The sequence below is a fragment of the Leptopilina boulardi genome, unplaced genomic scaffold, assembly GCF_019393585.1.
Source record: "Leptopilina boulardi isolate dan_hultmark-lab unplaced genomic scaffold, ZJU_Lbou_2.1 LbouV2_216, whole genome shotgun sequence".
Classification (NCBI taxonomy): Eukaryota; Metazoa; Arthropoda; class Insecta; order Hymenoptera; family Figitidae; genus Leptopilina; species Leptopilina boulardi.
In genome coordinates this window covers 3,724,611-3,750,242 of record NW_026137770.1, presented here as the reverse complement: position 1 = coordinate 3,750,242, position 25,632 = coordinate 3,724,611, and the positions used below count along the sequence as shown (strand labels likewise).

The window sequence follows — 25,632 nt, the reverse complement described above, 5'->3', positions numbered from 1 at the left end:
GTACTGAGTTCGTGTGGTATAATGTTCAATTACCCTCAGATTTTTTGTAATATACAATTGAAAATACAAAAAACGTTATTTTTAACTTATTTTTGATTTGAAACTCATAGAAATTTTTTTCTTAATCGGAATGGCTTATTCTTACAATTTTTAGTGTGCTGAATAAGAATCTGTTGCATAAAAATCAAAAATTATAATATTTTTTTCAAATTTAGCACTGTTAATCAAAATGATTATTTCCCTTTATTTGTTTATAAAATTTGTTATTTTAGAACAAATTACATTGCAAATATAAAAATAATGTAGAAATGGTAATAGGGTAAATGCACTAATTACGGCGTGATTCGAGTCAAAACACTTTTGAAATAGAAAATTTAACATTTTTATTGTACAATGTCAATTAAATACTTATTAAACTAAAAGATTATGTTATTTAGATATTTAAAAAAATTAAACTTTATAAAAATCGATTATTTAACAAATATAAGAAATTAATAATAGATAAGAGTTATATCCTTCCATAGTTTGTTTAGTGTTTGTATAATATATGATCTTGGGAAGGTAAATTTGAATAAAATTCAAAAGTGTGTCGTTAAATTGGCGACGTTTCGTTGGCCAAGGTTTGCCAACCTCATCAGGCTAAATTAGTTAGAACATATGCTAACACTAATTTAGCCTGATGAGGTTGGCAAACCTTGGCCAACGAAACGTCGCCAATTTAACGACACACTTTTGAATTTTATTCAAATTTACCTTCCCAAAATCATATATTATACAAACACTATAAGAAATTAAAACTAATATCGCCATTTTCTATTACGGCGCGTTTGTATCAGTTTCAGTGTATCAATTACGGTGACCAAAATTACGCGTATTTTGAAGATACTTTGCCCACCGTAATTGAAGCCAATGGAAATCTTAAAAATGTTTCAATTACGGCGAAAGAAAAAAATTTGATCTCAAATAATTAAATTATTAATTGTTTAAATGTGCATCTTTAATGACGTCCAAGTTACCAATGTTGATTCGACGAATCATCGAACAAATTTTTTGTTTTCAGATTAGTTTAAAGGCCAAGAAGCAATTTTTTTATTGAAACTTCTTTATTTTGGTCTCAAATACATCCTCAAATACTTAAAATCCTCAACCAAAGCGAGGAAATATTCAATCTTAGTAAAAAAAAATTTCGAAACTTAACGGGAGTTTTATTCAAAGTATTATATATGTTTTTTTTTACAATTTCACTAAAAAGTTGATTAAAACTGTCAATGAGGTAAATTTACTGGAGTGGTACTCAAGCCCAGTTCAATTCAGTACCACTCTTCCGACAATATTGTATTAATTGATTAGTGTGGTCAACTGTTTCAAATTTTTGAAAAATATTAACTATTTTTTGAGAATATTGTTTGTTTTTTTTCACACAATTGAAACATATACATTTGCTTATTTAATTATCGTATAGTAATGAGCAAAATAATTTCTACATACATGTTTTTCTCGTTACTATAATTAATACAAAAGAACTGATTCAAACTGTAGGTAATTCATTCTTTGCCGTGTATAATATGTTTAATTTCTTTGTTTACAGGTTTCTCAATTCCAATAAATACTTTTGGGTTGTATAAAACGAATACCTATGGAAAAATGTCAACTGAAGAAATTAAACTTTTAGAAACTGCTTGTCATTCCGGAGATGAGAACAGTGTAAGAGACATTCTTTCAAGAATTAACTTTACTAACTACTTTGAATCTTATGAAGCATATTTATTGCTCTGTAATGTGCTACTAACTAGTATTTGTTCATTAATAAATTTTAAAAAAGAGGATATAAGCACCACGATAAAGTTCATTAAGATTTCTGAACTTCTTGTGCAACATGGAGTCAAAGTTAATGTCCACCATTGTCTAGAACAAAAGTACTCACCACTTCACATTGCAGTTTTAGGAGGTTCTGAAAAAATGGTAAAAAAGTTGTTGTTGCGAGAAGCTGATGTTAATGAAGGAGACATTTTGACATCTATGGTGTTTACTTTTCAAAAATATTTCAAAAGAATTGCTAAGCAGTTGCTAAAAAATGGTGCTGATCTTAACAATTGTGACGTTTGTGGAAGCGAAACTGACACTCCACTTTACTTTGCAGTTACAACGGAAGATATAGAAATGACTGAAATTCTATTAGAAAATGTTACCGTCAATGAAAGGAATCATGACAGAGACACAGAGTTGCATCATTCTAATCTCAAAGAATATAAAAGTATCTCTCAGCTTTTCCTCGCAAGTCCTGATAATCCTGATAATCCTAAAAATTCTGCTAATTGTAATGAATCGGAACATCCAGAAGTTTCTGAAGAACAAACTGTAACGCCACTTCACATTGCAGTCATATTAAAAAATAAGAAAATTGTAGAAATATTGTTATCAAAAGGAGCAACTGTAAATACATCAAACAATGAGGGGTACACGCCATTGCACTTTGCCGTTATGAAAAATTATATTGATATCGCTCAACTTCTGCTAGACAACGGCGCTGATATTGACATTCAAAATAACATTAATCGTAAACCTTTTTATTATTCCAAAGATCCATGTATGAGCAGCCTTTACAGTCTTTACAAAATAAAAATTTATCTCAATAATGGAGGAAACATTGAAGATAAGGATGACAATTGTTATACTCTATTGCATCTAGCTATAAAGTATAATTTAAAAGATGTTGTTCTTTTTTTACTGGAAAAAGAATCAAACATAAATGCAGTATCAAAATTAGGTGAAACGCCACTTCATCTCGCTGCCAAAGAACGCAACAAAGAAATCACACTTCTTTTATTGGAAAAAGGATTAAATGTTAATGCTACTACAAATACAGGCTGCACACCTTTACACTTGGCAGCTGACTATGAACTCCCTTTTCCATTCGATCAAAAAGATGACTTTTTAAAAATTTTACTTCAAAACGGCGCTAATATTACAGTTAAAAACAACTTTGGTATGATTCCTTTAAATTATGCCGTTAGAAGACATTGTACGTTGGATGTAAAAAGTCTTTTAGGTGAAGAACCTGACGTCAACGATAAGGACCTTAAAATGGCATTTTGTCTATCTTTTGTCAATCACTACAATAAATATGATTTTTGTTCTGGAAAACAGGGTTGTAATGATCGATGTGTAAGTGAAATATTTGTTGACTTCGGTTTCACGATTTTTATTGAAGACTTAAAGGATATGTTTTTACCTGAAGAATTGTATTCTTCTTGGCTAAAAAAGTCAACTGACAAAAAATTTAGATCGTTTGTGAAAAAGCTTCTGCAGAAGCCAAAAACTTCCAATATTGAAGAATTAAAGAAATCTTTCATTGAGTTTGAAGTACTACTGGGTGCTGTCAGACATGGATTCAGCGATATTGTTCATAATTTATTAACACCTAACATAAGTGTAAATTGTCAATTGCAAGATGGATATACATTACTTCATTTTGCTTGTAAAGCTAAAAATCTAACTGTTGTTGAACAACTTTTGCAATGTGGTGCTGATATAAATGCAATGGATAAACATCAAATGTCTCCACTTCATATTTCAATTAAAGAATTCTCTGTAGATGTTACCAGGTTTTTAATGAAATCAGCTGATATTGAAGCTCGAGATAAGTTTGGTGAAACACCACTATTTTTGGCAATTGAAGAGGATAATATGAAAAGCATTCGCTTACTTTTAGAAGCCGGCGCTAATGTAAATTCTATTAATGATTATAATGAATACCCTCTTTATAAGGCTATGCGTTATGGTGATGTAAATGTTGCAAAAATTCTTTTACACTACGGTGCTTTTGTTAATGCATGTAACACCTTTAAAATAGGATCGGTATTTAATGCATTGGATGAGTTTGATGATGATTGTGATAAACGTGTCCTTGAAATAGTTGATCTTGTATTTAATTACGGTGCAAAAGTTGTGGATTTAACTCCCGAAATTTTTATTGTTGATCAAAGTCACTGTGCAAGGTATCAAGTAAAATCTATTGCTGCGAATTTAGAGAATTTTCATATTTCCGTGAATTCTACTGAAATTGCTGATTTTCAATCTCAGTGTCTTGAAGAAATTCAAAGGATGAAATCATTAAAAATTACTGGATTTAATATATCGATTTATGATTTGTTAATAAAACCACATAGAGCAATTGGTATGTACATGCGAAATAAGACTGTTGTTGATTTGTTAGATGCAATAAATTTCGAAGAAAAATTCCCTTTATATGCCGGTAAATTGAAAGTTTGTGTGATGAGAGGTAAACTTGAGTGTCGATTATTGGAATTAGCTTATCACTGTCTTGAAGTTCTAAAAGTGAAGTTACCTGATGTTGTCGTCTCTGAAATTGTTTCGTACTTTGACACTTCTGACTTGCATCGTTTAATTATTGCTTCGCCTATTTCTATCGATAATAAAAAGTCAGTTCAATATTGGGATGTCCGTTACTGTGAAGCGCTCTCTGTTGAAAACATTTTTGAATCAGAGTAACTTTCAGACATAGTGGTGAAAAATGGTACTACTGAACGTAGAATAATATGCTAAGCCACGCCCCCAGCGGATATCCGAATAAAGAAAATATTGCGTTTTTTGAGTAATGCCAGTTGCTTTATTAAGTTATTAACTTAAATGATATAAGAAATCATTTAAGGTATAAATTAAAAATGTTTATGAAATTTTTTTAACAAGTGTAAAGACATTTTTTTATTTTTATTTAACTAAATGTAGTAAAGATAATATTTATAATTTATAAAATATTCTTAATTTTTTATTCTGTTTCCGAATTATTTTTCTTTGGCCTTCGGATTACAATAAACCCACATAGCACGACTTCTTGCTGTGCGGTTACTGTAATGATATCTGTAGGGTTTGTCGGATTACCGTGTAAGTCTACAGTAAACTTAAGGTCATCTTAAAACTTCCGCCATTACAGGAAGCTTACACAGTAAACTAAGGTAAGCTTATACAGTAAGGTCGCGTAAAGTTTACATGGTAAGGTTGTGGTAAGCTTACTCGGTAAGGTTGTTGTAAGCTTCCCGTAAGGTTACTATAAACAGGGAATGTTATTAATAAATAAATTTTATTAATATTTATGCGCAGTAGTTTTCTATGGCACATACGGCTGCGCAGTAAATTTTATTTAACAAACCCTATTAAGAGTTCATGAAGTACTTTACCAAATATATAATTTTTTATAAAAAAAATTTATAATATAGGGTCAGTCGGGGTAAATCCGAACGGGGGGTAAATCCGAACGCTAATTATTTCAGCTTAATTAAAATTTTTAAAAATAAGTTCGATATGAGAATTTTTACCTCAGATCCTCTTGAAGAGATTCTAAGTATTATCCCATTTTTTGTTTGTTAATTAGCAACAGCATAAACAAAGATAACGAGTATTGCAAAAAAGATTGAAAATCAAAGATGACACTCTTTCAGTATTTTGTCTCGTATTTGAAGAAAAAGAAGCTAAAAATTCATTTTATTATTTATAATTGTTTGTTATGAATACTAGAACAGAAACTATATTTGATTTTTGCCTTCTGTAAAATTTTATTAATAATATCAGACCGTTCGTATTTACCCAAAAAAATTGGAAAACTGGGGTAAATCCGAACGGTATTTTTAATAATTTTTTTTTACTTCAAAGCCACACAAAATTGTTTTTATTTCATTACACTATTATTTTAACATTATAAAAGTACATAGAAAAAAGTTTTTCTTTCTATACGTATCCTCGTTAGTAATTAATAAGCAGAAACTTAATCTCTGTTCTCTCGAAGGAGTGTTTCAATTTTTTTGCCAAATGGTTTGTTGAAAAAAGTTTTTCAGGATCTTAATAAAATTTGGTATTCTACGGTTTTTGGGGTCGCTAATTACCAATTTGAAGTCAGTTTTTCAAAATTCAAAATGGCGGACGAGAATTAAAAAATTCATTGGATTCGCTCGAAAATTGTTACTCGGGGGGTTTCAGGGTTAGCAAATTTGATCATTTTTAAAAATAAGTTTTAGGAAAGTACGCCATTTTGAATTTAAAAAATTTGACTTTTATTTTTGTATTTACATTCAATCACTCCAAAATACTTTCTGTAGCAAGTTTTGCAAAAATCCGTTATGATTTGATAAAGTTATTGAAGGTTTTAATTGTGTAATGCATTTTAATTTTTAACCTGTTTGATTTTTGTATTTATATATGATGCATTATTACATAATAGGTTTATTATCGTATTTTATTTGAGTTTTTATATAAGTTTAACAATTGCAATACTTTAAATTTATTTTCCCTAAGATTTTTCTGAAATACAGTGGCGTTCGTATTTACCCCCATATTTTAGGAAAGTTGCAAAGTATCGAGGTTAATACGAACGCTAAGTTTCCTGCAATTGTAATTTATCAAAAAATTTTTCTACCCCATAAAATTGTTCTATGGAAGTAAAGTAACAACTTCATGCACCAGAATACCGGAAGTATTTTTTTTTTAAAGAAAAAACTTATGTTATTGTTGAAACTTACTAAAAGCGTTCGGATTTACCCCAGTTGACCCTAATATATATTATAATATAATTATTTTTAATATATTTCCATATTACTCTATTTTTACAGTATCCTTACAGTAACCTTACTGGAAGTTTACTGTAGGCTTACACGGTAACAGATATCCTTACAGTAACCTCACAGCAAGAAGTCGTGCTATGTGGGAAGGAGTTAAATTTCGAGAACTAATAAAAACAATTCAGTATATTATGTATACCTATCGCTTTTAAAGCGGTGTATTTCAAACATGAATGACTGAATGAAAATAAGTTTGTGTTTTTTGAATATTTGAGTAATGAATAAATTATTTGTATTGTTCGTTGTTCGTTATTATAGTTTCTTTTCATTTAAAAATGTAAATAAGATAAAAATATATATTTTCAATCAATAATATTAAAATTTTTATTGTTTTCTTTATTTTATAAATTTGAATTAATGAAGTTAATTAATTTTGCTGTACAATGGAAAAACTGCGGTTTGTGCAGTTTGAGTTGAGACGAGAAATTCAAAGAAAACTGTCTTCTTAATAAGCACTCTTTTTATTTGTGCAAAAAAATTTAATTATTTATACAAACTGTATTAAAAAATGGGCACGCAAATTTTTTATAAGCGGTCGGTTTCGTTGTATTTTTAGTTCAATTCCATATAGAAAAACTTGTGACGTATTGCACAGAAGTTCAAATATTCAGCAAGCACGCAAAGTCGTTTGCGTAACTTATTCCTCTGTAATTCGTCATTTTACACTAATTCTGCAAACTAAAACATCCATTTTATATTAAAAATATATCTAAAATTTTTAATTGTTACAATGTTTATTAGATGCGAATTTTCATTACGCTTCCATTGATACCTCCCTATCGAAAATTCCGACATCGGAACATAGATTGTAGCCTACATCTGAAACGTTATCTAAATGCATATAGGAAACTATATCGGGAACCATATGGGATGCTATATCGGAAACTATACAGGAATCGATGTTGGAAATTGGGACAGGCAAAGATGTATTTTCCCATATAGTTTCCGATATGGTTTCTACCCAGTAGAAAATTCCGACCTCGTTTACGACGTCGTATTCTAAGTAGTTTGCGACGTAGTAAACGACGTAGAAAACGACATAGTAGCAAACTACGTCGTTTACTACGTCGTTTACGATGTTGCAAAAATTATTTTAATATTATTTATTTAGTAATTTAGTAAGTCCAATATCCAATATTAAAAATTTTAATAATAATTTAAAAAATCAATAATTTAAAAAAAATTTATTTTTATTATTTTTTAATAGTTATTATTATTATTTTATTTTTAATATTTAAATTAAAATAAAAAAATGGTCATCAAAATATTAGTGAAACCATTTCTTCCAAAAAAGAATTTGTCTCAAATCCAATAAAGGAGAGACATCGGGCAGAAAAAAATTTCGACAAGAAAAAAATTTTCGATCACTGCTTATATACCAATCTAATGGCACCTCAACTGCGAGAAACAGTTATGATGTTCGCCCTCCCTGTGGCGTTGAGCGAACTTAAGTCCAGAGCTGAGCCATCAGCGCAGCGCGGAAACATTTGAAAAATTTGATTTTATTAGATATTTTATTTTATTTTAAATATGACAAATAATTAACTTAATAAATAATTCATGTCATAAATAATTATTAATAACATAATGTCATACTTAATAATTCGTTAATTAATCATTTTTAACGAAAATTTGACAAAAAAAAAATTTGTTGGACAAAAAAAATATTACCATTAAAAAATAATTTTTTTGTTAAATTTTCGTAGTAAAAAAAATTTTTTCAAGACAATTATTTGTGACCTAAAAAAATATCACGATGAGAATATAATTAACAAAAAAAATTACTCGTAGCACAGAAAAAATTTCACCATGAGAAAATAATTTTTTTAAAATTTTATTTGCAAAAAATTTATTGGTAGCTCAAAAAAAATATCACGATGAGAAAATAATTTTTTGTCAAATTTTCTCTGTAAATAAATTAATTAACTAAATAACGTACCGTAAAACGGGGTTATTTCGCTCATTGCGGGTAAATTCGCTCACCCACTTTTATGCTTTATTTCAGCTTTAAAATAAAGTTTAATACATTTATTAGCAGGTAAAAATGTTAAATTTGTTAATAGAAATACTAAATTTTAGTTTTTAATCAAATTTAAAGCAAAAAAATGGGTGAGCGACTTTACCCGCACTGAGCGAAATAACCCTGTTTTACGGTAATTAATATTTACTTAATTTTTTACAACGAAAATGTAACAAAAAAATATTTGTAGCACAAAAATAATATCAAGATGAGAAATTTAATTATCTTTAAATTTTCTCTGTAAAAAAAATATTTTGTGGCCTAAAAAAATTATCACGATAAGAAAATAACTTTTTTGTCAAATTTTCTCTCCAAAACAATTAATTCACTAAATACCGTAATAAATCGTTGATTTTTTTTACTACGAAAATTTACCAAAAATTTATTCGTAGCACAAAAGAATAACACAATGATAAAATAATAATTTTTTTTCAAATTTTCTTTGAAAAAAAAAATTTGTGTTTTTAAAAAAAATCACGATGAAAAATAATTTTGTTGTAAAAATTTCTCTGTAAAAAAATTTAACAAAAAAATTATACGTAGCACAAAAAAATATTACGATGAGAAATTTACTTATTTTTAAATTTTCTCAGTAAAAAAATTATTTGTGGCACAAATAAAATATCACGATGAGAAAATAATTTTTTTAGTCAAAATTTCTCTGTAAAGAAATTATTTAAATAATTTTATAATAATAAAATGTTTGGTCTGTCTTTCTGTCCTAACTTGAAGTTGGCCTTTTCTGATTTCACGTGTTTTTTTGAATAGTAATCTTATGACGTGTCAAATTTTCACAATTCTTTTTCTCATTTTTGCCAAAGTTGTATAATTGTGTTTCCAAATTTCGGAATAAGTTTCTTTAAAATTCCAAATTCGAAAATTCAATTTACGAAGCTGAAGTACACAACGTTTACCAACGAAATTTTTTTTTAAGTTGTATATTAATTCAAAAATTGTATATTGATTCAGAATTGTATACAAATACAAAAAATTTATGATGAGAAAAAAGATGCGCCAGGAAATTTCGTACAAGATAGTAATTTGAAAAAAATTTATTTTTAAGGTACCAGGGGCCAACGATTACCTATTAAATATTAATTATAAAAACACAGGCCTCGAATCAACTTAAAGACACAAAACAGTCGTTTTAGTCGATTTATATTCCAAAAAAAGTGGATTTGTTTTTCATTTTAACAAAAATATTTTACAGATTTTTAAATAAAAATTTTTTTTTAATAATAATCCTTTGCGAAGGGTTAAAGTTGAAATTTTTAGAAATAATTAAATTTCAAAAGATATTGTTAATTTTCAAACAATTATTAAATTTTACAGAACTAAAAATAATTTATCAAACAATTTTTGGAAAACATTTTTTAAATTTAATTGAATTTTCAAAGATTTAAAATTGAGATTTTTGAAATTAATTGAAACTTTAAGTGTTTTGTAATTAAAATTTTAGATGATTTCACTAAAAATTTATTAGAAAATGCGGACAAAATACAATAATTTGAAAATCATTTTTAATTGAAAAATGGTTTCACATAGTTGAATTTTCAAAGAATATTATTAAAATAGTTAAAAATATTTGAATTTCCTTAGAGTTATAATTGAAATTATTAAATTTCAAAAAAAAAAATTTCGATGGAAAATTTTAGAAATTTTAGATGCTTTTAAATTCAAATTATTGAAAATTCAATTAATTTTGAATTCAAATTTTTGAGAATAATGAAATTTTATTTGATTTTAAATTTGGAAAATAATTGAATTTCAGTTCATTTTGAATTGAAAATTTTGGGAAATAATTGAATTTTAATTGAAATTTTGGATAATAATTTAATTTAAGTCGATTTAAGTTCATTTTTGATTGAAAATTTGGATAATTAATTTTGAATAGAAATTTTAGAAAATATTTATTTATTTATTTAATTACCATGTACGGGCTTACAAAAAAAAGAAAAATGCCCTTTTGTGCAAAAGCACTAGTTAATAAATTTACATTATCAAATTAGAAGCAGAAAAACAAATCGCCTTGGCAGTCACACATTTACTCAAAAATTAATTTACGCAAATCACGGATAAATCTATCTAATGATATACCGAAAAAATCTAGCTCATTACAATACTCATTACATTATGATTATGGCGTAAAACATCTAATTTTGTTCTAAGCCCTCTCACATTCTGATAATATATACTGATATTGTTTCTCATAGAACGTCTGCTATGAGTAACAGAATCATTATAACAGGGAGTTTGTATAACAGTAGAGGGGATAGGCGGATGAAAAGAAGGCTGTGTATGAGTGTCACAACTAACACTACCGAAATCTGCGAGTCTGACGTCAGCAGCTAATTCACAACGTGCGATGTGGATGTAGTCGATAAGTCTGCTACCACTGGCAGTGTGCGTTTGGTTATCGCCGGTGTTCCATGTCGAAATGTCAGGCAGAGATTTTTCTCTCCCTGAGAAATGCGTAAATCCAGTTGTTTTTTCAGTGATGTTACCTCTTCTAGCTGGTATTTTGTTTTGTCTGGATGTAATGACATCCCTTTCATTAAATTGTCTCGTTCAGCCTTCTTTGCTGACATGAACTTCCGATGTAGTGACTTTGCTACAGTGTAATTTGACAGCACAATTTTCAAAGGTCTCGGTCTCTGGTGATCCTGTTTAAAATTTCCAATTCTATAAGTTTTAATATCGGTAATTGTTGATGAATCAAAAAATGTCGAAATAAAATTTAAGACATTCTTTTTATCATCATTTATATCGTCTTTGTCAATTGTAGTGGCGCGAGATTCAAAAAGTCCAAATAATATTAAATTGCATTTGCGTTTAATTCTTTCCTCAATTTCGATAGCATATTTATTAATTTGAGAGAAATTATCTACATTAGTAGAAATATTATTAGTTAGATCCTGCAAATTACCTTCTATATTTGTAATTCTCTCAGTTAAATCGTCGACTCTCTGAACAGTGTCACCAACTGTATTGCGCAAAATACCAAGGTCATCGACTATATCATGCACATTTAAGGTTAGGTTTCCAATATCACTTTTTATGTCCGAAATAGATTCAGACATAATATCGAGTCTCTTATTTAAACCGGTCATAGCGTTGTTAATTATTCTTTCAATATCAGAAACAGTTACAACTGCATTTGCTTGAGAGGTCGTGGGGGGAACATCTAGCGTGACCGTGACAGGAGATTTAGCACGTGGCGGACCACAACATCGCGAGAATGCACCACTCTCCAATAAAGAAGTTCTGGATGCACAGGACGAATGATAAGGTGCATTACAAATCTTACACACTTCTAGAGCATCCACAACTTTTTTAGAACACCGAACACAAAACTTATCAGTCAAGTTTAAATTTGAATCACTCATGATGCGCGGAAATTTCAGAGCGTTCAGAAATATAAAAAACTATACAAAATACCGTGTAAAAAATGGTATGTGTTGAGAGAACTGTATCGCAAAATGCAATCCAAAAAAAACGTATAATAAAATAATGCATAAAAAAGACTTAAACCAGCAAAAAATTGGCCAAAAACCGGGAGCACGAAAATAATTGAATTTTATTTCAAATTGAAAACTTGGTAAATAATTAAATTATAAATTGAAAATTTTGGATAATTATTGAATTTTAATTGATTTTGAATTAAAATCTCGGGTAATAATTGAATTTTAGTTTATTTTGAATTGAAATTTTTAAAAAATAATTCAATTTTATTGTGATATTTTTTTTTAAATTATAAACAATTGTTTTACTACGAAAATTTAACAAAAAAATTATTTTTTAATGGTAATATTTTTTTTGTCCAACAAATTTTTTTTTTGTCAAATTTTCGTTAAAAATGATTAATTAACGAATTATTAAGTATGACATTATGTTATTAATAATTATTTATGACATGAATTATTTATTAAGTTAATTATTTGTCATATTTAAAATAAAATAAAATATCTAATAAAATCAAATTTTTCAAATGTTTCCGCGCTGCGCTGATGGCTCAGCTCTGGACTTAAGTTCGCTCAACGCCACAGGGAGGGCGAACATCATAACTGTTTCTCGCAGTTGAGGTGCCATTAGATTGGTATATAAGCAGTGATCGAAAATTTTTTTCTTGTCGAAATTTTTTTCTGCCCGATGTCTCTCCTTTATTGGATTTGAGACAAATTCTTTTTTGGAAGAAATGGTTTCACTAATATTTTGATGACCATTTTTTTATTTTAATTTAAATATTAAAAATAAAATAATAATAATAACTATTAAAAAATAATAAAAATAAATTTTTTTTAAATTATTGATTTTTTAAATTATTATTAAAATTTTTAATATTGGATATTGGACTTACTAAATTACTAAATAAATAATATTAAAATAATTTTTGCAACATCGTAAACGACGTAGTAAACGACGTAGTTTGCTACTATGTCGTTTTCTACGTCGTTTACTACGTCGCAAACTACTTAGAATACGACGTCGTAAACGAGGTCGGAATTTTCTACTGGGTAGAAACCATATCGGAAACTATATGGGAAAATACATCTTTGCCTGTCCCAATTTCCAACATCGATTCCTGTATAGTTTCCGATATAGCATCCCATATGGTTCCCGATATAGTTTCCTATATGCATTTAGATAACGTTTCAGATGTAGGCTACAATCTATGTTCCGATGTCGGAATTTTCGATAGGGCTGTTAGAATTAGCGACTTGGGTGCACGAATAACGACACTTAGGGTTATGAAAATGAGAAATAATAAACATTTATTTTAGGAGAAAAAATCGAATATAACAATGGTCTGATACTGATCAACGAGAAGGATTCTCAATAAGAACAGTAAAATGTATAGTTGAAAAATCAGCTAAAATTGTTAGAAAAAACATTTTGTAACTAAGAAATGAACTTCTTAAGAGTCCATTTCTACATTGCTTATGTTAAATTAATTTATAATTATTTAATTATTAGAGGTCGTGCACATAATACGTCACGCGAACAGGGGGAGGGGGGTCTAGAGATTTGTGACAACCCATAGAAAAAATGGCGCTAATGTATGGAACCAAGTATGACATGGGGGTGGGGGGTCAAAAAAGGGTAAAAATTGTGTGACGTATTATGTGCACGACCCCTTAATAAAAAAATTATTAATGAAAAAAATAAGTTACAAATCAAACATTCATGAAACAGAAAATATGCAATTTTTTGTCTTTATATCTAAAAAATTTGCAGAATTTTGTTAAAAAATTGTGATTAAAACATAAAAATTAAGCTGATATTTTTCTTTTTTTATTTACTCGAAATTTTTAAAATCCGAAAGATTGTTCGAATTCACGCAAAAAAAACCCGTTTGCAAAACGGGAAATAGGAAAGTATAATATGAAATGCGACAACCTGTAGGAGATTGATTACGTCCAGTCGCTATCAGATGGCAGCAGCATGCAGGGAGCACAAAGTTGCAAATATAAAAATAAATTATATTTATATTATTATATATTTTTGAATTAGTAATTTTGCTTCCTCATGAGGTAGCTTTGCATTCGTGACGTGTTTCGAATGGACTCATTTTCATCTAGAAATAATATATATGAAGTCCTGAGCAAATGTCCAGATGTATGTGTGTGTGTATGTCACAAAATATTGTGTACTTACCTCAGAAACGTTTTAACGGATTTTTAATTTTCAATCAATCAAATTTTAAAATAATATAATATTCCAAGAAGAACAAATCTAATTTTTAGCTTAACGGCGGTCCGCAATGGCAAGCAGTTGTTGTCTTTCAAAATTTGGCTCCTCGTAGGTGCATTTAATGTAAAAATGATTTTTCTCTCAACTCGGATAGAAACGGAAAAATCGAAAAAAATACCAGTTATCCTGAAATGTTGTACTTTTATTTACGCGCAAGAAATTAAAAATTCATTACGATAAACGACGTCAGGAATTAAAATAAGAAATTTTTTTGTAGCCGTTAGGTGCTGCCCCAGACCGTAATTTTCAGTACTACGCAAATGTTTATACTCGCTTCCTATTTTACTTCCTGTCGTTTTATATGTGAATAAATTTTTAATTTCTTGGAGGCAAATGAAAGTACACAAACTCAGGATAACTGGTATTTTTTCCGATTTTACTATTTCCCTGCCGGAAGGGTGGTACTGGATTGGTACTGGAAAATTGGAACTGAGGGCTCAGTACCAACTCAGTACTAATGGGCGATGTCCAAGTTAGCCCCGTGAGGGGAAGCACTATACCCCCACTCTACCGGCCGGGACCGAACTAGTGCCTTGAGTGAACAAGGCACCGCGGGGGGCCTGAGCAGCGTTCTCGGGCCTAATGACATTTTATACACGGAAAAACTTTGTTCAAGAATCATTCCTAAATTTGTTCAGGAACTGAGAATATGAGAAAAATTCTGCAAAATTTACAGAAAAATACAAAAATCATTCAAGAAAATACTTGTATTTTTATTATGACATTGGAAGACTTCTTGTTAATGCCGCGATCGGAATATCTCAGTGCCTGGGTGTTAAAAGTTTCTTGAACTGTTTTAGAAGACACAGTACAGTAACCAAGCACTAGGCAGGGATTGATTGCGTCAAATATGTTTCCAATGCATAATACGATAAGCTGCTAAGGTAGCTGAGAGATGTAAAGCGCAGTTCTCGGGCCTAATGACATTTTCTATTTATGGCCCCTAATGAGTTTTTCCTTAAAATTATAAAATTTTTTAATATTAACAATTTTTATTTTTTTTAGCATATTCACATTCCTCATAATTTCACGATTACGAGCATGTGTTGTCCCAATTAAAAATGTTAATATTTAAAATGTTTATAATTTTTATTGAATTATGTTGCCTGAATCCCCCAGTATTGATCTAGTCATTACACAGAATAACTCTTTTAATAAAAATTAAATCTTTTCAAATATCATCATTTTTACCCCTCATTTTTTTGCGATTCAGACATAATTTTTTTTTAAATGTTGAAATTTAAAAAGTTTTAATTTTTTTTTAATCACATTTTTTCCAGGCTTAGGACTGGTTATTTTATTCTAAAATACATAGTTGCATGTATTACACTTTCAAATATCTAAACATGTGACTGGTTTTGATCAAATTTTGGTTTTATATTGTTTTAAATGAACGCGCTATTTTTGACCAATCAGGAAACTGTTCAAGTGCGCATGTGCACTGAATGTCATAACAGCATATATGCTGTTTATTTTTTTTAGCTGTCAGTCTATTGTTGACTTCTAAACTAGTGATGGAACCTGCGTGTGCTTTCTCTGCGATCGAATCGGAGACGATTCAAGGTAAACCCTTATTAATTTTTGAAAATTATAAATTTCGCTTTCATAAATTCTATGCTGGTGGTGGACTTCGGCGGAGGTGTGTTTTTATTAATTGTAAATCCTTTTTATGTTCTTCAAATAGTGTACCGCGTTCAATATTTCTTGATAAAAGTTGCTTAATCCACAATCATCCTCCTGTAGATAATGTAAATTTGCAAAAACAATCCTTAAGAACTGGTGTTAAACGTAAAGCATTAGATAATGCCTGTGAAAAGCCGGCAAAATTAATTCATTCTTGTATAATGCCCGAACATAAAGATTTAAGCATTAAAGATTTTAGAAATATTAAAAAAGTTTTATATCGTGAACGTAGAAAAATGCTCCCTACACTTCCTTCGAATTTGTTAGAAACTCACATTTCTCTTGATAAAATGTCAGTAAAAAGTAAATTTAATAAAAATTTTGTACTTTTAAATGATAATTTATCAAATAAATAATTTTTGGAACTATTAACAATTTAAAATTTCTTGCAGAATCGGAAACCATCTACCTTGATGGATCATTCGATTATGCAACTGCTTTTTATAAACAAATTTTTACTTCACAGAAAATTAAAAGGCATTAAAATAAGCTGCAACGCTTATTATTTTAATCCAATTTTGCTTATTTTAATCCATTTTAGTATTAAAATAAGCAAAATTGGATTAAAATAATAAGCGTTGCAGCTTATTTTAATGCCTTTTAATTTTCTGTGTTTGCACGGCTTTTTTAATGGGCATTACCTCTTGCTTTTTGTTTACTCCCAAATAAACGCGAAACAACTTATATTGATTGTTTCAAGAAACTTTGCATGCTTTGTGAGGAGAAAGGCTTTCATTTAAATCCATCCGCTGTAGTTGTAGATTTTGAAGTTGCAATTCATAATTCCATAAAAACTGTTTGGCCAAGTTCCACGATTATTGGGTGTCGTTTCCATTTGTCTCAATCGTGGTTCAGGAAAATTCAAGAGCTTGGGCTTGTAGTAGATTATAAAAATAATGATTCTGTAATTGGTGAATGGTTACGCGTTTGCTTCGGTTTAATGTTTTTAGATCCGCAAGAAGTAAAACATTGCTTTGCTTTTGATTTGCTATCGTGTATTCCTTTAGATGACAGGGTGATAAAATTCGCGGATTATTTAACTGCTAATTATATTCGTGATGAAGCACGTTTTTCTCCTAAGATCTGTGCCAAAAAAACTGCTGCTTTAACAAGAACGACTAATGCATGTGAATCATTTCATTCACACTTTAATAAGTCGTTCTATCATACGCATCCATCAATTTACAAAACGATTGAAGTTTTGTTGGAAGTTCAAGTTGAAACCCAATTTAAATGCAACAGCATCCTTACCCCCTATACATTTCAAAACTTTTATTAAAAAAAAAAATATAATCATGTTTTGAATAAAATTAACGAGTTTAATGACAATAAAATAAATCGTTTAGAATTCGTGAAATCTGTTTCCCGATATTATCAACTTCATTAATTTAATTAATGGTATTTTATATCACTGATTCTTTCAGTGAGCTTTTTCAGAAATTTTGCCAAAGAAACAGACATCTCATGGAAACAAACTGCAAACAACAAACATACAAAGGTATGAAAAACTGTGCTTTTTAAGCGCATTTTATTATAAATACACCAGCTTTGAAAGCTACGAATTAGAAAACATTTATTGTGCTTTTTAAGCGCATTTTATTATAAATACACCAGCTTTGAAAGCTACGAATTAGAAAACAATTATTGTGCTTTTTAAGCGCATTTTATTATAAATACACCAGCTTTGAAAGCTACGAATTAGAAAACAATTATTGTGCTTTTTAAGCGCATTTATAAATATATGAATAAGTATATGAATTTAAAAATGACTTATTTTTTTTTATTTTTAAAAAATAAAAAAACACATTTTTTAAACATGCCAGTACACTGAACGAAAATATATATTAAATTTCAATAAATTGTTAAAATTGAAATCTAATATACATTTTCTTTCAGTGTATCTGCCAGTCCTAAGCCTGGAAAAATTGTGAAGGAAAAATTGTGATTAAAAAAAAATTAAAACTTTTTAAATTTCAACATTTAAAAAAAAAATTATGTCTGAATCGCAAAAAAATGAGGGGTAAAAATGTTGATATTTGAAAATATTTAATTTTTATTAAAAAAGTTATTCTGTGTAATGACTAGATCAATACTGGGGAATTCAGGCAACATAATTCAATAAAAATTATAAACATTTTAAATATTAACATTTTTAATTGGGACAACACATGCTCGTAATCGTGAAATTATGAGGAATGTGAATATGTGACCTGGACAGTTAAAAGGGACCTTTTGTCCGAAAAAATCGATTTTTTATTGATTGGTGATTCTGATAGAGAAAACTTTTTTCTATCAGAATCACCAATCAATAACTGTCCAGGTCACGCATATGCTGAAAAAAATTAAAAATTGTCAATATTAAAAAATTTTATAATTTTAAGGAAAAACTCATTAGGGGCCATAAATAGAAAATGTCATTAGGCCCGAGAACGCTGCTCAGGCCCCCCGCGGTGCATGCGTTCCTCGAGCTCCGTGTTTATGGCCCGGAGGGTAGAGTGGGGGTATACCTCTTCCCCTCACGGGGCTAACTTGGACATTTTTAAACAAACAAAAAAAATTAAATTTAAAAATAAAAATAATAAAAAAAAACAAGCAAAAAAAAATTATTTTTTTTCTTTTTTTAAAGAAAATCGAAGTCGACGGGTCCATTATGGAAAATAAATGGATTTTCTTCTTCTTCGATCTCGATCGGAAGAATTTGGCGTAAAGCTTCGTCGAGAATATCGACATCAACATTGTCAGCCACTTCCGGTTCAACTTCCGGTGCAGGTACTTCCGGTTGACCCTGTTGAAGAGGAGCCAGCCCAGCACCCACCTGTTCTACCGGCGGCAGGTCAATTTGGCAATAAAAGAAGTCCCGCGGCCCAGGTCGTAATCCAGGCAAACAATAATAGCATCGGAGATATGGAAGAGTCTCCGAGTCAATAATCTGAATAACTTTTAGGGCCGTGTCATGAGTGCAGATGCGCAATGCGCCAAATGCCCATATAGACATTTCCAACATGCGCTAGGAAAATGTACGGTAAAAACCTCAACATTACCGCACCCCGGACAACCCCTTTCAGTCCTCAAATTTTGATTTGAAATGAGGAAATGCACAAAGCACCTCTCCCACACCGCCAGGAGGAAGCCACCCTTCACCAACGCAATTAATGCACCTCCAAACCGTCCCCTCAACGTCATTTCTCATCCATACGTTTGCTGACAGGCAAACGTATGGAGTTCCATCTCCTTTAAATAATTCGAGGGTAGCCTAAAAAAAAGGGCACGTCTGTAATGCGACCCAAAGAAAAGTAAAGAGTAATGACGGACAATATTCAAGACCTATTTTTTTTTATTTTACTTATTATTATTATTATTATTTTCTCATAAAAAAATAATATTTTACTTTTTTATGTACATTTTCAACAAAAACAACCAACCAAAAAGACAATTTAATCGACAAGATAACCTAACTTCCTACTTACAATCGGAAGTCGGATTTTATTAAATTCTTCTAAAGTCCATTCTTCCTTAGAAATCTGTCTGTGAGGACAACAACGGTCCCAATAATCATTTGCAGCGTACATTATTATTCAAATTATAAGGAAAAACCAAAAATCAAAACAGACTCGATACAACAAAGTCACATGTTGTTTGTATACAATTCAAGGAAATCAGTGGTTCTCAACCCATGAAATGCAATAGTTGCGACGAACGTGTTTTTATAAGCGGCGCCAAAACTTCGACACTATAGTACCGCCGACGACCGTTGGCGCTACCAACACAAAGAAAATCGGTTCTTCCTCAAATTTAATCAATTCGTTTTAACTGTAATTGATCTTTATGAACGATTTTCGTTTGATTTGTATTAACTTTTTTTATTTTAGCATTAGATTCACCAATTAGCTCAAGAATTTCGTAAGGACCTTCAAAAAATGGGTCAAATTTTTTATCATTTCTAATATTTATTTTTAAATTAACCATATCACCAATTTTATAATTTACAGGATGAACATGTTTATCATAATAATGTTTATTTTTAGGGTTCCGTACTCGGTTCGGAACCCTATTAATATCGGTTTTTTTGAAATCGTGTACCCCCCCCCCTAGCGGCCACATAAATTTATCTGGAGAGCTGAAAATTAGTACACATATGTATTTTCGCGTGTAGATTACAGGAAAATTATAGCGAACTTGATTGGAATTGATTAACATAGCGTTGTCAAGGAAAAACCATGAATTTTTACGAAAAATGCCTAAAAATGACTATGTACCCCCCCCCCCCCTAGCGTTGTCAAGGAAAAATCAAAAATTTCGAAAAAAATAATTTATTCTCCCTAGCGCACACAACTCAGACAGATCATATTTAGTATACAAATGTATTTTTACGGGAAAAATACAGGGGAAAAAAAGCGGTCACGATTAGAGTTGATGATTAACTTTTTATCAAGTTTTTCAAGAAAAAATGACAATTTTAGGAAAAAAATGTATTTTTCCACCAAAAACGAACAAAATTTTATTTAAAGGAAATTAAATTTATATATTTTAACGTATTTTTACGTGTAGATTACAAAAAAAATATAGCGAGCATGATTGGAGTTGATTATCATAGCGTTGTCAAGGAAAAACCATGAATTTTTACGAAAAATACCTAAAAATGAGTATGTACCCCCCCCCCTAGCGGCCACATCTTTTGACATAAAGAGCTCAAATTTGACACACTTACGTATTTTTACGTGAAAATTACAGGAAAATTATAGCGAACTTGATTCGGATTAATTTACATAGCGTTGTCAAGGAAAAATCAAAAATTTAGAAAAAAATGATTTATTCTACCCTAGCGCACACAATATTCAATCCAGACTGTTCATACTTGCTGTAAAACTCAATTTTTGCGTGAAAAATACAGGGAAAAAATGTAAGCGCGATTGGAGTTGATGATCAATTTTTATCAAATTTTTGAAGAAAAATGATAAATTTCAGAAAAAAATGTATTTTTCCGCAAAAAACGAAAAAAGTTTTTCTACAGTGATTCAAATTTATATATTTTGACGTATTTTTACGTGTAGATTAGAAAAAAAATATAGCGAGGATGATTGGAGTTGATTTTTCTGGAATTAATAAACAAATTTTATTTTTCCCTACCGGAAGGGTGGTACTGGATTGGTACTGGGAAATTGGAACTGAGATCTCAGTACCAACTCAGTACTAATTTGGTGCATTTTGGTACTGAAATGGAACTGGGAAATTTACCTGCGAAAAGGGTCGAGTTACCGTTAATACCCTCATAAAAGTGAAAAGCGACTAGCTTTTTCAATATGTTTAAACTAAAACTTTATATTTATTTCAATATTATATTTGTTTTTCATGGATTTATATTATTTTCATACATTATTATGCATATGATATTTCCTTTGTCAGCTACATTCAAAAATGATGTCCATTTTTTTATCAAACTTAAGGTATACGAGATCAATTATAACTTTTTTAAATGTAATTATTTTATGATAAATTTTAGATATTCATAATCTGGAAATATTAACGAATCTGAATATATATTTTTTAAAGTTGAGTTATTAAAATTACAAATTTTTTAAGCAATAAAACTCGGGTTAAAATTTTAATCCTCCAACAAAGGACCTAGGGATCTATTGTTCAAGAAGGGATTGCAATATAATTTCCAAACTTAACAGAAATTTTCTACAAACTATTATGCTTTTTTTTGCTGTTTTACACGTATATCATGAGAGACGGTTTGTTGATCTTATATACCTTTAAAACTATTGTTAAAGTACTTTAAAAATGTCTTCTTATGGGTTATCAGGTAGTGGTACTGAAGTGGAACTCAAGCCAAGTCCAATTCAGTACCATTCCAGTACCACTCTTTCGGTAGGGTTTAGATAACTTTCGATTTTTCCTTGACAAGCAGCTACTAGCCTTATATCAATATCTTAAGTTTTATCTCTTTTTGACTTAGAAAGATAAAATTTAATATTCAATATATTTTTAAAATGTAAATACAATAAAAATATTGCGAGTTGAAATAAAATTATGTTTCTTATATTTTTTTAGTAAAATATTTTTTAAAAAATAAAATCGGACAAGTGCAAGTTACACTCGCACTGAAATCGAGGGTTCCGTACTCGAAGCGAACTTATTTGGTATAAAAACAAATGTTTAAAAAATATGTGTTGTATGACAACTAATATAAGTGATACAAAAATGAACAATTTTGTAAAATTCAAGAAAATTGTTCCTTTTTGTATCACTTATATTAGTTGTCATACAACACATATTTTTTAAACATTTGTTTTTATACCAAATAAGTTCGCTTTGAGTACGGAACCCTCGATTTCAGTGCGAGTGTAACTCGCACTTGTCCGATTTTATTTCTTTTAGATTTTTTCAAATATTCCTGGGCCAATTTTTGAACATTGTCAAGTTTATGAAACAATTCCTGCAAATACTGCAAATATGTTTTATCAGGCAATTGTTGTGGAAAATTTGAAGGAATCACCGCCTCCTTTCCGAAAACTAATGTGTAAGGAGCAAATCCTGTTGATTCATGAACTGCTGTATTATACGAAAATATTGCAAATCTTAGATGTTCGTCCCAAGTTTGCGCATTTCCAAATTGTCTGAGGTATTGAACTATATTATATTTATTATTATATTTTTCAAAGGAATCGCATCTGCGTATTTTGAAAATACACATTGAATGGTTAGAATATACCGATTACCCAAAAGTGACATTGGCAAAGGACCAACAATATCAATTTGAATTTTTTCAAAAGGTTCCTTGGGGGCATCAGTGATTATCATTGGTTGTTTAGTTCGTAAATTTATAACCTTATTTCTTTGACAATTTTTACAGGATTTAATATAACTTTGGATTTCAGATTTCATATTGGGCCAATAGTAAATTAATCTAATTCGGTTGTAGGTTTTTGAAACTCCTTTGTGACCTCCAATTGTAGATTCATGATATTCCTTGATAATCAATTTCTGTTTATCAGGATCTGGAGTTTTGATTTCTCCAGAACAAATCATGATTTTAATTTCAGTATCGGAAAATATTTGACACAACATTTTCTCCTTAGAAAACCAGGAAACATCCTCAAAACCATTCCCTACTTTGGAAACCCTGGCAAAGGCTACATTCAAAGGTTGCATTGCATTTTTCAAGGCCAAAATAGCACTAGACAATTTATTTAAATAAGATTTGCCATTAAATTTTTCTTTTACTACAACATGAAAAACATAGCGATTTCCCTGAGGCATGACGATTACGTTTCCGACCTTTAAATCTTCTTTCTTAAATGAATCCGGTTTTAACAAATTATTTTCAATCAATTCTCTATCAATATCAGACTCAAATTTGCAATCCTCGGACATAAAGTGAACTATATGACATTTTCCCATTGACAATTTGTCTCTGCTGTAAATCAAGCAAGAACTAATGACTTGAAATACCGTTCCGAGCAAACTATCAATTTCGTTTACAGGATTGATCGCCTTACAACAATAACGGGCATAACTATCACAACCTTGGCCAAGGGCAATTTTAACAGAACAGGTACCAATCATGGATGCATCAATAGAACAGGCACCAATCATGGATACGTTTTCGATAGTTGAAGGACCGTTAAAAATTTTTCCAGGTTCAAGGACCGTATTCACATCCTTTATCAGCTCTGTTTCCTCGAGGTTAAAAACAAAAGCTAATTTTTCAGTCCGTGAAACGGGAGCCTGTGGACCAGGAACAGAAAGGTCATCAGAGCCCGGAACACTCTTTATATCACAGAGTCCAAAAGCACGATCAATCAAAGAACAGATATCAATTACATTTACAGTCTCCAGTTCACTGTCCGAATTTCTCACCGGATTCCTCGAAAGAGCATCAGCATTACAGTTAATTTTACCAGGTTTATAAACAATTTCGTAATCGTACTCGCTCAGTTTGATTCGCCATCTTGCCAATTTAGAAATAGGATCTTTCAATCCATTTAACCAAACCAACGGCCTATGATCTGTTACTAATGTAAATTTTTTACCATATAAATATGGTCGAAAATGTTTAACCATATCAACAATTGCCAGGAGTTCTTTTTGGATAGTGGAATAGTTTATCTCCGCCTGGTGTAAAACTCTAGAAGCATACGCTATCGGGAGATCCCGTCCAATTTTTCCTTGACTAAGGATTCCACCAATAGCATAATGAGAAGCATCAGTCGTCAGAATGAATGGTTTGGAAAAATCTGGGTATTGGAGGATTGGAGATTCACAAATTAAATCTCTTAAAATTTCAAAAGATTTTTGATGCAAGGGAGTCCAATCAAAATCAACCTCTATTTTTAATTGTGCAGTTAGAGGTTTTGCTATATTAGCATAATCCTTGATAAACCTTCGATAGTAACCAGTAAGACCTAAAAACTGCTTAATATTCTTTTTTGTTTTAGGTATGGGGAATCGTTTGACGGCCTCCAATTTCTTTGGATCCGGTTTTACCCCGTCTTCAGTTATTAAATGTCCCAAATACGTTATTTCTTTTTGAAGAAAGAAACATTTCCCAGGCTGCAAAGTAAGACCGGCAACCTTTAATCTACCCAATAATTTTCTTAATTTTTGAGCATGTTCTTAAAGACTGGATGCATAGATGACAATATCATCCATATAGATGAACATCTCAATACCCTGTAAACCAGATAACACAAGATCCATCAGTCTCTGAAATGTACTTAAAGCAGTTTTCAATCCAAAAGGCATTCTTGTATACTGATAGTGACCAAATGGAGTGCTAAAAGCAGTTTTCGGGCCGCTTTCAGGATCAAGGGGAATTTGATGAAATCCTAGGGCCAAATCTAATACTGAGAAATATTTAGCACCTCCACACTGGTCAATTATGTCAATAATACTAGGCAACGGATAAACATCTCCCACAGTTATCTCATTCAATTTTCTATAATCTATAACCATCCTCCAGCGCTTATTACCCTGGGGATCTGATTTTTTGGGCACAATCCAAAGAGCTGAGTTATAGGGAGCAATAGAAGGCACTAAAATCTTAGCTGCCAACAACTCATTTATTTGTTTAGTTATTTCTTCCTTGTGAATAGGAGGATATCTATACTGCTTGACATAGATCGGTTTATCACTAGTAGTAGTTATTTTATGCTTTAAAACATTAGTTGAACCGAATACATCTCCTGGGAGATAAAATTGTTCTGGATATTCATCAAAAATTTCCAAAAGACTTTCCTTTTCCTGGTCATTTAATCCTTCCCAATTAAGATTCTCCAGCAATAAAGCCAATCTAGCAGCATGTTTTTTAATATCATCCGGCGAACCACTTGGATTTTCTTTAAATATAGATGAACTTAAAGGAATAGCAAAGTCTTCTAATTCGAGAGTCGGTATTGTTAATTCCACCCCTTCGCTCGTTGAATTAATCATAAAAATTTTAACAGTATTTTTGTTGTTCGTCACTAAAACTTCTCCCGCATATATCTCAGGACCGCAGGAAATTCTTGGAATATATCCCTCTACTAAATTAGTTTCCTTAAT

At 30.3% G+C, this 25,632-nt stretch overlaps 2 protein-coding genes across 2 annotated transcripts in view; one reads left to right on the top strand and one right to left on the bottom strand.

Annotated features, from left to right (window-relative positions):
- The window catches only part of LOC127279521 (uncharacterized), a 39,723-nt gene that overhangs the window by 1,687 nt on the left and 12,404 nt on the right, over positions 1-25,632 (top strand). Inside the window, exons 2-4 of the mRNA XM_051301920.1 lie at positions 1,589-4,508; positions 18,713-18,855; positions 23,730-23,993. Coding sequence (XP_051157877.1) covers positions 1,645-4,508; positions 18,713-18,855; positions 23,730-23,993 — 3,271 coding nt within the window. The 5' untranslated portion in view covers positions 1,589-1,644. The remainder of the gene's footprint in view (positions 1-1,588; positions 4,509-18,712; positions 18,856-23,729; positions 23,994-25,632) is intronic.
- LOC127279350 (uncharacterized) lies at positions 10,550-12,050 on the bottom strand. Its single transcript, XM_051301654.1, has 2 exons — positions 11,579-12,050; positions 10,550-11,315 (listed from the first exon to the last, which is right to left on the bottom strand). Exons 1-2 carry the CDS (start codon positions 12,036-12,038, stop codon positions 11,221-11,223), a joined length of 555 nt encoding a protein of 184 aa, XP_051157611.1. The 5' UTR covers positions 12,039-12,050; the 3' UTR covers positions 10,550-11,220.

Bases quoted from the DNA above. Each gene is read 5' to 3' on its own strand.
- LOC127279350 (XM_051301654.1), bottom strand. From the start codon at position 12,038: ATGAGTGATTCAAATTTAAACTTGACTGATAAGTTTTGTGTTCGGTGT. The intron at 11,316-11,578 runs GTAATTTGCAGG...AATTTTAAACAG, and splicing joins GAGAATTACAAATATAGAAG to GATCACCAGAGACCGAGACC.